Source organism: Fukomys damarensis, unplaced genomic scaffold, assembly GCF_012274545.1.
Source record: "Fukomys damarensis isolate Sample0158 unplaced genomic scaffold, DMR_v1.0_HiC HiC_scaffold_22, whole genome shotgun sequence".
In the NCBI taxonomy this organism is placed as follows: Eukaryota; Metazoa; Chordata; class Mammalia; order Rodentia; family Bathyergidae; genus Fukomys; species Fukomys damarensis.
In genome coordinates, this window is record NW_022900934.1 from 21,320,344 (window position 1) to 21,336,117 (window position 15,774).

At 55.2% G+C, this 15,774-nt stretch overlaps 1 protein-coding gene across 1 annotated transcript in view; it reads right to left on the reverse strand.

The window, feature by feature from the left end:
- The window catches only part of Vstm2l (V-set and transmembrane domain containing 2 like), a 34,737-nt gene that overhangs the window by 2,581 nt on the left and 16,382 nt on the right, over positions 1–15,774 (reverse strand). Inside the window, exons 3-5 of the mRNA XM_033767100.1 lie at positions 8,337–8,506; positions 6,813–6,863; positions 4–179 (exon numbers count right to left, since the gene is read on the reverse strand). Coding sequence (XP_033622991.1) covers positions 4–179; positions 6,813–6,863; positions 8,337–8,506 — 397 coding nt within the window. The remainder of the gene's footprint in view (positions 1–3; positions 180–6,812; positions 6,864–8,336; positions 8,507–15,774) is intronic.

The window sequence follows — 15,774 nt, forward strand, 5'->3', positions numbered from 1 at the left end:
GGCAGGTGCAGGACGGAGTTCTCGCCGGGCTGCACCCGCAGGTACGCCTTGACCTTGTGGTGCCGCGCCTTGCCGTCGCTGAAGTCGATGACACGGCACTCATAGGTGCCTTCGTCCGTGGGCTTCACTCGCGACAGCCTGAGCTTGTGGGAGATGTTGCTGCCCACCACCTTGACCACCTGGGGGCGACAGAGAGACGGTGATGCCTTCTGTAGGGGGGAAGGGGGGGCCTGGATCCCAGCAACAGACTGAGACCTCCCACCCCTCCCCACACACACGCACAGACGCAAGCACACACGAGGGCCGGCCAAAGTTTGCGGCAGGGCCCAGCAAAATCAAAGCAAAAAAAGTAGAAGCAGTTCGAGTGTTCGTCAAGGGAATGGGTAAGGAGGCTGTGGTGGTTTTATTCCATGAAATTCTGCACAGCAGTTGAGAAGAATGAGCTACACCAGACAGGGAAACACCTCTGAAGCACAATGGAGTACTACTCTGCCATAAAGAAGGGTAAGCGTGAGTCAGTAGTAGGAAAATGGATGCACGCTGAGACATAATGTTAAGAAAATCAGATACACAAGCTAAGTATCACATGGGTTCTCCTTTTTGAGAAACCCAAATTATAAACAAAGAGCAAAATAAAAGATAGCTAATAGGAAATAGGGAGATAGATCTTTTACAAAAGGGAAGGAGACCAAGAGATGGCGGGGGAGGGATGAAAAAGGAATTAGGACGTGTTATGTACAGGTACCACCTTCCCACGAGGAATGTGATCACGATGTACCGCAAACATGTACTAATAAAACAACTTTTAAAAATCCTAGGGCAGGATGTCCTCTATGGAAACAAACATCCCGGTCTCCATGCTGGCTGCGCAGTTTCTGTGTGAAAAGAGAGGAGGGTGCAAGGCCTCCCAGCACTGAGCATGGGGGCGGCACACAGGGGAAGGTGTGGGCTGGGGTCACTGCCGAGCCAGTCTCCCGGCACCTGAGCATCTGGGCTGCTTTAAAATAAAGGTTGATTACAAAGTTACCAGGATGTGGCTCACTCTTCATTCCAGTGCTGTAGATGGAGCGACCACATTTGATCTCTTGGCCTGTAAAACTTTGGCCTTTTGGTGGTTTGTTTCATTGGGTTTTTACTTTTTTTTTTTTGTATGGGGAATCAAACTCAGGTCCTTGTGCTTGCGAGGCAGGTTTTTACATTTTTAATTTTAAAATTGAAGTTTAATTTCCATACAATAAAGTACGCAGAGACTGCTGGAATTGTACTTAAGTGTATGTGTAAATACCATCCACAGCAAGCCTTCGACAGCACACCTGTGCCCCTTCCGGGTTCAGTAGGGCTGACCACTGCACACATGGCTTCGTCTGCCCTGATCTGGAGCTGCTTTCATACAACACAGCACCCCTGAGATTCCTCCCTGGAAGTGACTACTCACTCAAGAGCCCCAAGTCAGAGAGTGGCAAAGCTGAAAACTGACCCAGGTTGGGCTCCCTGAACGCTCACCTCCAAGTCACGTGACAGGTGACACAAGGTCCCCAGAGCCAGCAGTGCCACAGGGGCTCCTCGAGCTCCAGGAGGGGACAGGGGGTTGGTGGCAGCAGCGGGGAGCCTGGTGTCACCCCTCATGAAGGACAGCACCCGGAGCATATCCGGGGGCACTGAGGTAGGACATGGGCAGAACTTGCCATGGAGAGCAGGAGCCCCTCTTCCAGCTGCCTGTTCTGCGTGGGGGCCAAGGCGCAAGCGCCCCTCCCCGTTGCCCACGGTGCCCCGCTGACCCCTCTACCCGACTGAGGGCACAGAGGGCCCCGTGGTCCTGCCACATGCTGTTGCAAATGCGCAGCGGGAGCGAATTACCTCAACATCTGCTTCCCTCACGGATATTAATTATCTTTCATTTGTCAACCCTACAAGGCGCTAATGGAGTAATAATGTGAAGCGCTGGGAGCGACTCCGAGGGTGGGAGCACCCGCAGGCCCACCCTCCACCGCCGTCCCTACAGGGGGCCCCGGCCTGCCCCCAGGTCGACTGCCTCCTACCCACGCCCTCTGCCCACAGACAGCTGTGGCCTTCAGAGATGCCGGCTCCTCCCCTCTCCGATGGATGCAAGGGAGCACCCCTGAGGCACTGGGTTCTGACCTTGACAAGTTCCCAGCACCCTGGCCTTGGCCTTCTTGGGTTACATTCATTTGCTTATTCAACAAACATTCAGCAAGCACCTGCTCTGAAGACCGGGCTGCGAACAAGCCGGATCCAACAAATGCCCGCACGGTCACCTGCCTAATGCAGAAACCAGAGGAAGAGTGAGGACCCAGCCCAGAAGTCTCCGCTCTGGGCACTGTCTGCAGCAAGCAAAGGCTCGAAACAGCAGTCACAGTAACCGTAATTCCGGCAGCCACGGTCTATGGAGCAGTCCTCACTAGAAATTGCTGTGCTGAAACCTCACTAATCCTCAGACCTCATAGCCTACGATGTGGGAACTGGTTTTTGTTTTTTGGTACCGGGGATCGAACTCAGGTCCTTGTGCTTGTGAGTCAAGCAGTGGAACCTATGATGTGGAAACTGGCAGGATACCTATGGTATAGTGGGGAAAACTGAGGCTCAGAGAGGTGAAGTGTTCTTCCCAAGGGCACCCAGCTGGCGACAGCGTCCGGTCTTGCCCACAATGCTGAGGGCACCGTGTGACCAGAAACCATAGGTCTGTCTTCCCACTCTCCCGCCCTTCGTAGGCCCCCAACACTCCAGGTCCGGGAGAGCCCAGCCCCAAACCTCATCAGAGGCCTATGCCGCTGGAGCGCCAGGTGGTCCACACTGGGTTTGAGGTGGGGCGGGGCAGCCTCTTGGGTCTCCTCGCTCACAAACTGTCCAGAAACCTTTTGGCCCAGCTGCCAGTTCACCTGGAGAAGCCATAAGCAGGGAGACCCCCACATGGCGGCCTGGCTGTAAATCATAATCACCTCAGCACAGGCATTGACAGACCTTAGCGGCGCAATTAAGCACCTAATTACGCTGAAAGAGATGACCAAGCCCAGCCTCCTTTCTGCTCACCCCATGGCCCTGGCACTTCGGGTGTGGCGGGGTCAGCCCTGAGCCAGCTTGTCCTGCCCTACTGTGCCAGGAAGAAGGGCAGTGCCCACCATGCCAGCCCTTGCCTGCATGTCACCTCCTAGCTGAAGTGCTGGCCCCTTGGGAAGGTGTGGGGTACAGACAGGGGTCAAGGGGTCCCTACCCAGACCAGACTCTGCTCTGATCTCCACTGGCTGCTTTACCAGCCCCTCAATGTCGTCAGGACTCGACTACGGCAGGGGGACTGGGCCCCAGCTGGACCCCGCTTGTCCTCATCCCTCCTTTCCTTCATCTCTCCCCTGAATCCCAGTCTTTTCTGGATGTCACCGCACCTCTTCCCTTCCCAATGCCCCTGCACTGGCCAGAGTCAGGTCCTGGCTCCTCACATCTAGGTCACCGCCCCAGCATCCTTCTGGGTCTCCCCAAAGTCACCAGGACCCCTTCCATGGTTCTTCCATGACAACCAGACCAAGCCTACAAAATGCCCCCACTGGAAACTTTTCAAGACGGGCCCTTGAGGCCCGTGGGGTGCTCCCGCTCCCTGTTCCCCAGGAAGCCCTCCAGGCAGGGCGGGTCCCTGTTCCAGCTCTCAGAGGCAGCCCCGCTCCTCCTGTTGGTGGTCACAGCTGCAATCTTTATTTTTACCACAGGAGATCGCTGGATTAACACTTGGCTCCCGCTCTGGCCTGAGAGCACCTAGAAGGCAGGCGCCCGGTGTGCTGACAGTGGCCGGAGGAGGCGCCTTCTCTCTACAGGGGCCCCAGTCATTGTTTTATGGTGATGAAGGCCCCAGGGAACGGGTCTGGAGAATTCCTTAAGCTTAGAAGTGGGTTGGGAACTCTCTACCCGCAAAACCCTTTAAGGGGAAATTAACTTGAACACTAGTACAGAGGGCTTTAGTGAGGTCAAGAGAAAAACTTGCACAGTGTGACAGTGGCCAACAGCAGAAGTGTTGCCTGTGCCACAGCACAAGGCCCATCCCATGCAGGCCACGGGGGGCGGGGGGGTCACTGCTAGACCAGGGGCCCCTCCCCAGGCCCCAAGTTCACTGAGATGATGCAGGCAGAGTGCCCGTCATGGCTCCTGACAGATGGTAAGCACTCAGTGAATGTCAGCGGCTGTGGTACTACTGTATTATCATTATTATTATTAATTATTACATTATTTCAGATGCCCATCCTCCCATACAAATGATCTCACTGCCGCCAGATTCTGAGCTCTTTCCGTTCCTCGGCCCGTTTCTTGCTCCATGATAGGAAAAGGAGTTTTATGGTTCTCAATGTCATGTTAACAAATTAACAACCACTGTCACTCACACAGCCAAATCCATGAGCTGATGATACTTCCTCCCCAGAGCCTGAGACCACACAGAATATGAGACACCACCTAACCGTGGACTGCAAAGTTCGGGTCATGCGGTGTTTTTCAAGAGATCAAATCATGTCCCAAGAATTAAACATCAGGAGACACTCCATCCATGCTGGTGTTTGGAGAACATACAGGAATATCGGTCCTGGCTCCCTGCATGGCTCAGTGGCCTGATGAAGATAATGCGGCCTGGCCCCTGGGTACCCCGTACCCCCCATGAGCACCTCCACTCACTCATGTCACCCTACACATACACAGGAGCAGGATCTGTGTCATAGTGGTAACTCTATGCACAAAAATCCATTTTTGTGCACACCGGCCTGGATGCGTGCGTGTGTGTGTGTGTGTGTGTGTGTGTGTGTGTGTGTGGAGCCACTGTGTGCCAGGCACTGCCCCAGGCCCTGGAAATACATCAGACAGACACTGTCCTGGGGCCACCGTCTCTGGGGAAGGCAGACAGGAAGCAAATACTCATGGGAATGAATAAAAGCAGGCGGAAATACAGCCAGCAGGAGAAAGGAAGAGGTGCCACAGTCACTGTGTTGGGGTGGAGATTCCCCCAGCTGATCTCTGAAGGGAGAGAGAGGAGCAGGCAGCTTTCTAGGAAGAGGGCCGGCCTGTGCAAAGGCCCAGGGGTGGGGTGGGGATGGGAAGGCAGAAGGGCACAGGGTCAGGAGGTGTGGCGGGGGGAGTACAACTGGGATGAGCCAAGGGAGTGGGCAGAGCAATCTGCAGAGCCTTGAAGGCCAAGGAGAAGTTAGTGCCCTCCTCTCAGACTGCAGAAACTAAGAGTGTGTGCCTGTTAGGTGTCGCAGGCTGGGCCTCTGTGTATTTAAGGACAAGGTTTGTGTGAGCCAGGCTTAGGCCTGCTTGTACGTTTCCTCAGAGACCCAGAGAGCCGCAGCTGGAGCAGCAATTGCAGTGGGTGGGGCTGGGAGCGACTGCACACTCGCACGGAGCACATTTATTTTATTTAACTAATTAGCGTGGTCGCATTCCCCTCACGTGGGGCCCGGCAGCCTGGAATTATAATCCTCTAAATCAATTAGATTATTCTCTCCTTTGCCTGAGCCTCATCTGAAGCCGCAAACAAAATCACAGGAGAGAGGTTTTGGTGTGTTAATATACACGCAGATCCCCACCCGCCCCGCTGACGGGTGTTTGGGCAAGAAATGGGGCGTCAGGCTCGGCTGTGCCCTCAGCAGAGGTGAGAGCCGGGCGGGAGGGAGGTGGCGCTGCCAGGCCCTGAGTTGGGCCTGACTGGAGTTTCCAATGCCAGCTGCGCCGCAGGCAGATGGCACACGCGGCACTTAGATGCTCCGTGCTCTCTCCCCTGCCCACCTCTGCCCAAGTGGCTGCAGGAGCCTCCTCCTGACCTCCCTGCCTCCACACTCCCCATCTCCAGTTGGGGACGCGACCCTGTACCCCATCGCTCCTTGCTTAGGCTGTAACCTATGCTTTGGCAGGGAGCAAGGCCGCCTAATCGGCCTTGGGGTCCTGAGCTCCTCCCTGCTCGTAGGACAGTTCTGGGAGAGCCCTCCTGAGTGAAAGCGGAAAGGTTACCCCTGCACACAGGCGCATGGATGGCCACAGCCGTGCAGCACCTTCGTGTTCTCAGGTACAAATCCGGCCGGGTGCCATGAAGACACGTCCTCAGGCTGGTCCTCTTTACTTGGTGTTCTCTCCCTGTTCTGTCTCCTTCCTCAATTCTGTCGGTCGCTTTCAGGCCAGGCTCTGGGAAATCCACCTTCACAAACCCATCACCCTTGAGCTTCCCCGGGCTGCTGACTTCACCGGGGCTCCGCATAGCTTGGGACACCAATCACCTTAGGGTGGTCCCCGGAAGGTCTTTGCCTCCCCTCCCAGCCTTGATTGTCCCCACCTGTAAAATGGGTGAATACTTGCCCTTTCCTAGAGAGTGTGGCTACAACAAAATGAGCCACTGCATAAGAAGTCTGGCCAGTCCTGGAGTCCCCATTCCCAGAAGCCAAATCGCCCAAGGGCCTCAGGGAACTCAGGAATGAGATGCTGTCGCTGTCAGACATGATGGGGGAGAAAAGCCCACTCAGTCTCATTAGACCTTGTTGTTTTGTCAAATAAAAATGATGCTGAGACAGGCAGGAAGCACACAGCCTTGGCCCCAACACGAGAGAATGCATTTTCTCTCCTCCTGTCACTTTTTTGTGCCTGTCATTCAATGAACTTGAAAAATCTCTGGCTTTTAGAACATAGAGCAGGGCTATACTTCCCCTTTCTCTTTTTCTTCATCTTCTTGCCCAAGCTCCCTTGCTGATATGGACCCCCCAAAACGGGTTTTTTTAAAGGTACAGCCACATCCTCTATTAGAGCCTTTGCGAGAAGTCATTATCAAAACTCACACTTATTTTGGTGGCGTCCTTCCCTGGGTCTTCCTGCGGAGATGCTTTTAGCTGTTGGTGAGGGAGGGACAGAGAGAGCAGAGACAAGGTGTTAGCTCGGGGTGGAGGTGGGGAGACACGCCACAGGATGGGACTCGGGGGACACTGAGACTGTGGATAAAAGGGAGGTTGGATTTGATCAGTGTGTGTGGAAAAATCACACTAACCCCATTAACATGTACAATTAACACGTGTTATTACAAAATTTAGAACCACTTTTTAAAAAAAAAAGATTCCAGCTACAGCAGGAGATGCTTGGAAGCTGTGGGGTCTGGAGTTGGGGTCCCTCAGGGGCTGGGGGAGGGGTCAGACAAAAGATGAAGGTGGCACACGAAAAACCGACTGCCCATGCTAGGCATCCGGCTTCCTGAGGGCATTGGGTACCGGGAGGGTGTGTGTGAGCGGGCCAGAAAGGCAGGGTCCGATCAGTAGTCAGCAGGAGCGTCTGTGCCCGCCTATCTGTGAACGTGCATTTATAGCAGTGCTGCTGTTTGAGTCCCTGAAAGCCGGCCCCGGGCTGCCACCTGCAGCCATCTGCGCCTCCTTCCTAGGGCTTTCCCCACCAAGGTCCTTTCCATCTACGCGTGGCAGGCTGACACTATGAGGACGTGACACTCCCAGGAGCAAAACAGAGTGTGATGTGTCCTTGTGCATATGTTAGCAGCTCTTTCATGAGCACTGGGGAGCATGTAGCTCGCTGCTGCGTGGATGTGAAGGTGTGCACACGTGTGTGTTCACATACGTGTGCGTTTGCATGTCCATTTGTGTAGACACGCGTGCATGGATGCGAGTGTCTCATATGGTGCCCCCCAACAGAAGACCTGAGGACAAAGATAAAAGCACAAGTGGCTTATTTGGGAGGTGACCCCAGGAAACCCCGGCAGGGGAGAAGTGAGTGACATAAAAAGGGAAGGAAGCTGAGGGTGAGCGGCACCGCAGGGGACCCTGTAGGATGCTTTTCAGCTTCCCAGCCCCACCAGCCTCTCCCAACAGGCTCTGCCCAGGGACAGCCCTTAGGCAGAGGTGCAGGAGTGGACAGGTGGCGGTGCGGCTGGTGGTAGGGCAGGGCAGGGCCCCCGCATCTGCGCTAGGGGTGCAGGCCTGTGCGTGTGAGAGACTGGGGGTGCTGGGAGTCTGCCTGCCTGTGCATGTGCGAATGAACTTGCGGGAGGGCGGGGTGAACCAGCAACAGTGACCCCCAGTGTTTGCCGAGCCATTGACAAAAGAACTCCCGCTGGGGCCTGGAGAAGTGGGGGAGTGTAAGCTCTGAGACCCACTTTGCCTCGTAACCCAGAGCCAGCCTCTGTCCCCCCAGCCTCAGTTTCCCCGAGGGTGGCCCTCCTGCTGTGGTGTCTCGGGGGCTCAGCCTGGCTCGGCCTCCCTCTGGGCATCGTTTACCACACCCGGGGAGAAGGGAGCAGCGGAGGAACAGCTCCGAGGGGAGGCGGGGCTGCGCGCCCCCCCCACCACTCCTCAGCGCGGTACCTGGTTGGCGGCCCAGGCCTGCTTGTCGGCCCAGTCCCGATGGCTCCGCACGTACCACCACTGGATCTCCAGCGAGTAGGAAGGGGAGCCGCTGCCGCGGAAGGAGCACGCCATCTCCACGTCCTCGCCCGTCCGCGCCGTCATGTCGTGGGGTGTCTCTGTGAACAGGGCTGAGCAGAAACAGGGGTGGCTTCTGGGCTTGCGGGCCATAGCAGCCAGGGGCGGGGCCGCAGAGGCAGAGAAGCAAGAGTGGGCGGGGCCGGCAGGAGATGGGAAGGAACGGGTCTCCCTGGACACCTGGCCGTCAGCTGGGCCTGTTCCAGAGTCGTGGGAGGCAGCACAAGGGACAGATGAGAGGGAGCTGGGTCGGAAGTGGTGGGCAAGGAGGCCAGGAGGCTGGAGGAGGCCGCTAGTCTCCTCAGCACGTTCAGATCCTCCCAGTGGCTGTCCCTCCCCACACACACCCAGGGTTGCTCTGGTCCAGTGTAGGGCAGCCAGCACTATCTTTGTGAAAGCCAAATTCACCCTGGCCTTCCCCTAGTTCAGGACCCTGTGCGACTCCAATAGATCCCCAAATAGATCCAGACGCCCCTGGGCACAGCAGGGCATCCGCCTGGGCTCCCTCTTTCCCTGACCTCGCTCTCCCACTCACCTTTGTCCAGCTCATCCTGGCCTGTCCTCTCCAGAGCCCCTCCTCACTCAGGCAAAGCTCAGCCCAAGGTCGTCACCTCTGAGAGCTCCTCGCCACCCTGAGGAGCTCCCTACATCCTGCCTTTGGTCACACTGTCACTGGCTGTGGCAGCTCCTGGGGCACTCGGTGCAGGACACAGAGTAGCTACCCAGGCTTGTTGAAGGTTCTCTTCTTCTACCCGGGTGTTTGGGAGCAATTTCATCCCCTGCCCCTGCAGGGTCCAGCCCCCCCCATTCCCTGATCTAGCAGGCCCCCCACCATGCTGCCAGGTAACTGACAGCCAGTGCTGGGGGGGTCACTGCCCCTCCCCACCATATGCTCAGTCTCTCTGTCTCCCCAAACAAATATCTTCCTGAGAAGTAATTAGAATTCTTTCCTCTTCTCAGGGGAGATTATCTCGTCCTGGAAAGATGCCTGCCAATGTACAGGTCACCCAGGAATGTGATATCTGTCAGCCTCTTCCCTCCTTGCTGCTGCAGCCCACCAGACACCCCAAACCCAGAGGGACAGACAATGCCCAATCCCCGAGGGCTCTCATGCTCCTGTTCCTTTTTGTCTCCTTGTGTCCCAAGAAAGAGGGGAGCCCTGGGCTGGGAGGGAGGGGTCCTGGATCCAAGCCCCTGCTCAGGGTTGCCTGCCTTGTCCCCCTCCCCAAGACCATGGGAGCTTTGGGTGATAGGAACTGATAAATGCCAGCATCAGAAGCTTATTTCCTGCGCTGCACGCAGGACTTCCGAGTGTGCGGTTTCACTGGAGCCACGGGTTTTGGACCAAGAGAGAGCCCTGATCATCAATCTCAAGATTTACAAAAGGGTCTACGCCATCTCAGTGGGGAAGGACTGGCCACTCTTGGGTCACCAAAGCCTGTGTAACAGCAACGAAGGCTGCTTGTATGACTGACCGAGGATCAGGGCTGTGAGGTCTTCGCACACGGTCGACCTGAAACCTGTACTGTCCTTGCCCCGCGGCGCAGGAGGCAAACTCCCGGCCCTGCAGCGACAACAGCTCACCCAGGAGCCCTCACCATCACAGGCCCCACCACTCTGGCTCCCTCCTCCATCTCCTTCTGTCTTAAGGGACCCCGTGGATTCTGCCTAAACTCTGCAGACTCCATCCTCCCCCCAGGTGTGGCTCTCAGTGACCTCCTCCTGCTTCTGCTCCTTCTGTGACTTCCTGTTTTCAACACAGCAGTCAGATGTTTTGGCCAAACACCATCACCCATGTCCCTTCTCTGCTCACAACTCTCCCATGGCACCCTCTTACCTGGTAAGAGCCCGGATCCTTACAATGGCTGCTCCCTCTTGTGTTGCTTTCTACTCAATCCCTTGCTCACTGTCTTCTCATCACAATGGCTCCTTTGCTGCTCCTTGAGCATTCTGGTTAGAATCTGACCTCAGGACCTTTGTCCTTGCTGATCTCTATGCCTAGGACACTCTTCCCCAGATTCTCATGTGACTCCCTCCTTCCTCTGCTTCTGAACTCTGCTCAGATGTCACTTTCTCAGGAGAGTCTGCCTTGACCATTTCATTTAAAATTGCATCTCTAGGCTGTCTGTAGTGAGTGGCACAGGCCTATAATCCCAGCACTCTGGGAGGCTGAGGCAGGAGGACTGCAAGTTTAGGGCCAGCCTAGGCTACACTGTGACTTAGTGAGGCCTGGTCTCAAAATTTAAAAAAATGTTAAGAATGCCCGGGGCTATAACTCAATGTTAAAACCCAGGGGTAGTTCAGTGGCACAGCACCTGCCGGGCAAGTGCAAGGTCCTGAATTTGATCCCTGGTACAAAACAAAACAAAACCCTAGGTTCAATCCCCAGTTTATTTTTTTAAAAAAACATCTCCAGCTCCAACCCAGTGCTTCAAACCCTTTCCTTGCAACATCCAGGGCTGTGTCCAATAGAACTTTGTACCAGGAAAGAAGGGTTCTGTGTCTCAGCAAATACTGCAGCCATCAGCCGCACAAACCCGCTGAGCACCTGGAATAGGACCGGTGTGACTGAGGGCCTGAATTTTACAGTTTATTCAGTTTCTACACATTGAAATGTAAATCTAAACAGCCACTCCCAGGTAATGGCTACCTCGTCAGCCAGCACAGCTAATATGCGTTCCAAGAGGCAGCAACTGTGCTGTCTCGTGCACCTACCTACTGCTCACAACAAGAAAAGTGCTGGTGAGAGAGGAGACCACCCCTCCATCTGGAATTGGGCAACCGCGGGTTAACTAGGTAGCTATGATCTTTGTCGAATGTACCTGAGTAACCATGACAACTTCTGTAATCTGTCACCAAAGGAGCTTAGCAGACTCAGAAAGTCCTGCCAGAACTCTTTGCCCCCGCCCCTGCTTTCTATAAATCCCGCTTGCTGTATTCCCAGGGAAACTCCAATGAAAGTAAGCCTTGTAGATGTACAGAGAGGTACATAAAGAAGAATAAGCTTCTAGTCTGTGCTCTGGAGGCTGAAAAGAGTCACTCGCTGAGCTGCCAGCATTAAAGGCCAATCTGCTCCTCCTTTGTGTGTCCCAGTGGTCTGTTTGGATATTCCCTAAGTTTCCTGCTTCATTGGCACATGGTAGGTGCTCAGTAAACACTTCTGAATGGATGAATAGACAAATACACACAGCTGGGCAGGGGCCAGAGCTGGATCTGCCCTGAGAGCCCCGGCTAGGCCCAGCCTTCCTGACCCCAGCTGCTGGCCCCAGCCCTGGAACAGGGAATCTGCCTGGACCCAGGCCCACCTTGCCTGTGAACAGCGGAGGAAGAGAGTGGTAAGACCTGTAGGTGGATCTTGACTCTCAGGAGTGTGACCCTGAGACCATGACAGGGACATGGCTATGACCTCCTCCAAGTGTCATTGCCCTGAGCCACAGAAATCAGAAAGTGCCACCTTCACCTCCCCACACACACAGAGCTATTCAGGGGGACTTGCTCCACCCAGGGTGGCAGAGCCCGGCAGGGCTGAGGCAGCCCTCAGCCAGGCCTTCGGGACACAGTCCCAGCACTTCTGCCGTCAGGTGAAACTCAGAGACGGAGGCGGGTAAACCTTCTGCATGGTCTCAAGGGTGGAAAGAAGAGCAGAGATGGGCTGTCCTCGGCTGGAGCCCCCCAGCGTGACCCCAGGGATGATGAACCGGGCCTCACTTGCCCCTACCCACAGCCCCCCAAAACTGGCTGAAAACCCTGCTTGGGTCACCAGTTCTGCCCATGGCAGAAAGCAAGGCTCAGAGAAGGCAGGATCTGCTCAGCAGGCGGGGGGTTCTGAGTCCCCCTTGAAGAACAGCCCAGCACCGGGGGTGGCAGAGCACAGCTGCCCACCATGCAAACCCCTGGGATGACCACACAGGACGGTGCTGCCCAGCAGACTTAGAATGGAGCCACGTCATAAAACACATATGGAATATTCCGGTTTCTAAGAGACAAATGGAAAAAAATTCTAATGTGAAATTAATTTTAATAATGTATTTTATTTAACCCAAGATATCAAGAAATTATTATTTCAACATGTAATAAAATTACTAGTGAGTCATTTTACATTCCTTTTTTGTGCTAAACCATGGAAATCAGAGCGCATTTTACCTGCTCATGACACATCTCAGTAACATAATGCTGGCTGTGCAGACTGTGACCCAGCAGGAAGGTGGGTGACCTGTGTCAGCCTGGGGGGCCCGCTCCTTATCTGTCCTCACAACTAGGAGGAGGCAGCCAGGCCTAGCTGGGGAATAGTCCTCCCGTGGCCACATAGCAGAGCTGGGATTTGAACCCAGGCCATCCTGGCTCCCAAGTCCACACTGCCAGAACTTTCAGGCTCTTCCTGCATGCAGAGTCCTTTCTAAGGAGGAGTAGTCCCTACACCCACCTAGCAGGCTTTTGCAGGGGAGAGGGTCTGGTTTCCACAGGCAAAGGCTAGGGCAAGTGGGGGGTACTTCACAGCCCAGAGGCAATCAAGACAGGTTTCTCTGAAGTCCAGGTCAGCCTGAGTGGGGTCAGGGAGCAGGGCCAGGTTTGGGTGTGAGAACAGAGAACCAGGCTTTAAGGCCTTGGGGAAAGGAGTTTGCTGTGCGTGAGGCCACCGTGGTACCTCGGTCCCCAGACCCAGCCAGGTGGGATGAGGTGGGGGAGGCCCCCTCAGGATCCCAAGAACTCTGACCTCGTGCTTCTTCCCGGGACCCACACAGAGCTGCATTTGAAACCCAGTTCTGACAGGACCTGTGACCAGGACCCACGGGCCCATCAACTCCTCAGGCTTTGGTCTGCGTTATCAGGTGAAGTTCAGCCACCAGCTCCACCCTTCGGCCTCCCACTTGCACACCACCAGAGACGGGAAGCTCAGGTCCTCTCACCTCCACAGTGTGTGGGCAAGAGGCTCCTCCCTCCCCTGTGTGGGGACCTCAGCACCAGAACCTGGGGGGTGATCCGTGGTGTTCTGCTGCTGCTAATGATGATGATGAAATAATAACAATCTCTAAAGTCTAAGAAAGAAAGACAACTTCTTTTCAATCAGGCTGTGTGCCAAGCTCTTTGCATATATTTTCTCAAGATGCCATGGAGTGGGCAGGACCCTCATTTTCATTTTTTCAGATGGACAAGCCGAGGCCTTGCTGAAGGCCAAAGTGAGTCAATGATGAAAACCAAGCCAGTTCTAGGGGACCTTATGGTGGAAGGCAGCCTCCTCCCCAGCCCCCACCCTGACTCCCTCCCTGCATCCTCGGGATCCCTGCCGCCACATTAGCACTGCAGCTGAGCTGGGGACAAAGGAGCCATCCCTCTGCTTTGGCTCCCTTCACCCAAGGTGACTCCACAGCCATCCCAGGGGCCTAGAATAATTCTAGATTTGGGAGAAAGAGAAAAACGTGTCCTCCAGGCCCAGGGTCCAAGAGTCTTCCCAGGCTCTCCAGGAAAACAAAACCAGAGTCCACAAAATGGGATCCTGCAGGAAGAGGAGAAGAGTTGTGACCGAGTGCAGTGTCTTCTTCCTCTCCACTCCTACTTGAAGGAGCGGCACACTCATTAACCCTGGGCCAGTACTGGGGACATCAGCTGCAGGCACTGCCTCTGTGGGCCTGGCCTGAGCCAGGGCTTGGCTTTGGGAGGGGTTAGAGATGACCTGGAGGGCCTGGTCCAATCTCTAATTCCAGGTCCCACATCCTCCCCCAACTCCCAGGCCTCACTTCCTACGAATAGTGAAGGCTTTGCCTTCAGGATGCGCTGGAATCCTGTCCCCCTCTTCCATATCTGTGTGTCCTGGGCAAGCCCCTTTGCCTCTCTGAGCCTGTTTTTTTTACCTGAAAAGGGGCGGAGAGGAATGATGACAAACCAACACAGTCGACCTATGCCTCCTTCCTGGTGCTCAGTAGGACTCAATAAATAGCACTCCCTTCCCCTTGCTTCTTGCTCCAAACTCCCAACACCTCCAGAAAGATCTCTTCTCCCCCTTAGCAACTTGTGGCACTTAGCGACACCCAGCCCTTCTAGAAAGGTCTTTAAAGACGCTTCCAGGAGCCTCATGAGAACACACAGTGGATGCAGTGTCTGCATCTCACCCACACTGGGCCCTGGGCCCTCTCACCCTTCAGTCCTGTCCTCCGCTCCAGAAGCTGCTGGGCTCCTTCATGCCTGAGGTTTGTCCACCAAAGGCAGCTGCAGCCCAGGTTTCCCCAACTCCCTCACTGCTAAACCCGGATTCCCCACCCTAGACCCTCTGGGGCATCCCCAATCTCCCCCTCCCCCTGCACAGCTCTCCCAGCCCCTCCGAGCTGGCAGGAGGCTGACTCCTCCAGGAATCCTTCAGAGAATGTCCCCTAGCTCAGCCAGCAGGCTCTGCTTGAAGAGAACGGACTCCCCTCGGGGACAGGGTGGGGGTAAGGACAGATCCGCCCGGGAAACTCAGATAGAGTGGGGAGCCCTGCTGGCTCCTCGGTCAGCCCTCACCCCAGGCCCCATCTCTGGCTAGGTCACCCTGTGATACTCTGTGCTCCAAAACCTCTAGCAACGAATGGATACAGAACACAGTCCACCCATGCAGAGGATGATTACACAGCCCCAGAAAGGAAGGAATTTCTGATAGAAGCCACACTGGATGAGCCTTGAGGGCATTAGGCTAAGTCGCCCACTGCAGTCACAAAAAGAAATATGTGGTGTGATTTCTTTTGGGCAAGGTTCCCAGAACAGTGCAATCCAGAGAGGAGGGTGGGTGCTGGGGCTGGGGAGCAGGTGATGGACAGTCACCATGGTAATGGGCAAGTCTCTGTGCAGGGGATCAAGTTTCTGAAAGCTGGGTGCAGTGGTGTATGCTTGTAATCCCAGCTACTATGGAAGCCAAAGCAGGAGGACTGCAAGTCCAAGGCCAGCCTCGTCAACTTAGCGAGACCCTATCTCACAATAGAAAGGAAAAAGATTAGGGTAGCCCAGAGCACCCTGGCTTCAGTTTTTTTTTTCCTGGAACTAGATGGTGGGGATGGCTGCACAGTGACCTGAATGCGCTTGATGCCACCAAATGGTAATTTTGTGGTTGTATATTTTTCACTCCATGGCTCCCATTTGACAGCAGCGGTTCCCACACAGTACCTGTTTCTGGATTTGTGTCCTCCCCATCTCCACAGCTCACCCTGTGCCCCTTTCACACCTTTGTTCCTGAGCCACTCCTTCAGGGAGGCCTCCGCTGAGCCCCCTTTCCGCCGCTCCGTGGTGTTTCTGACCACTCCTCCTAACACGCTCACTTCTCTCATTTCCTGTCCGTCCTGCACTTGCAGCATGA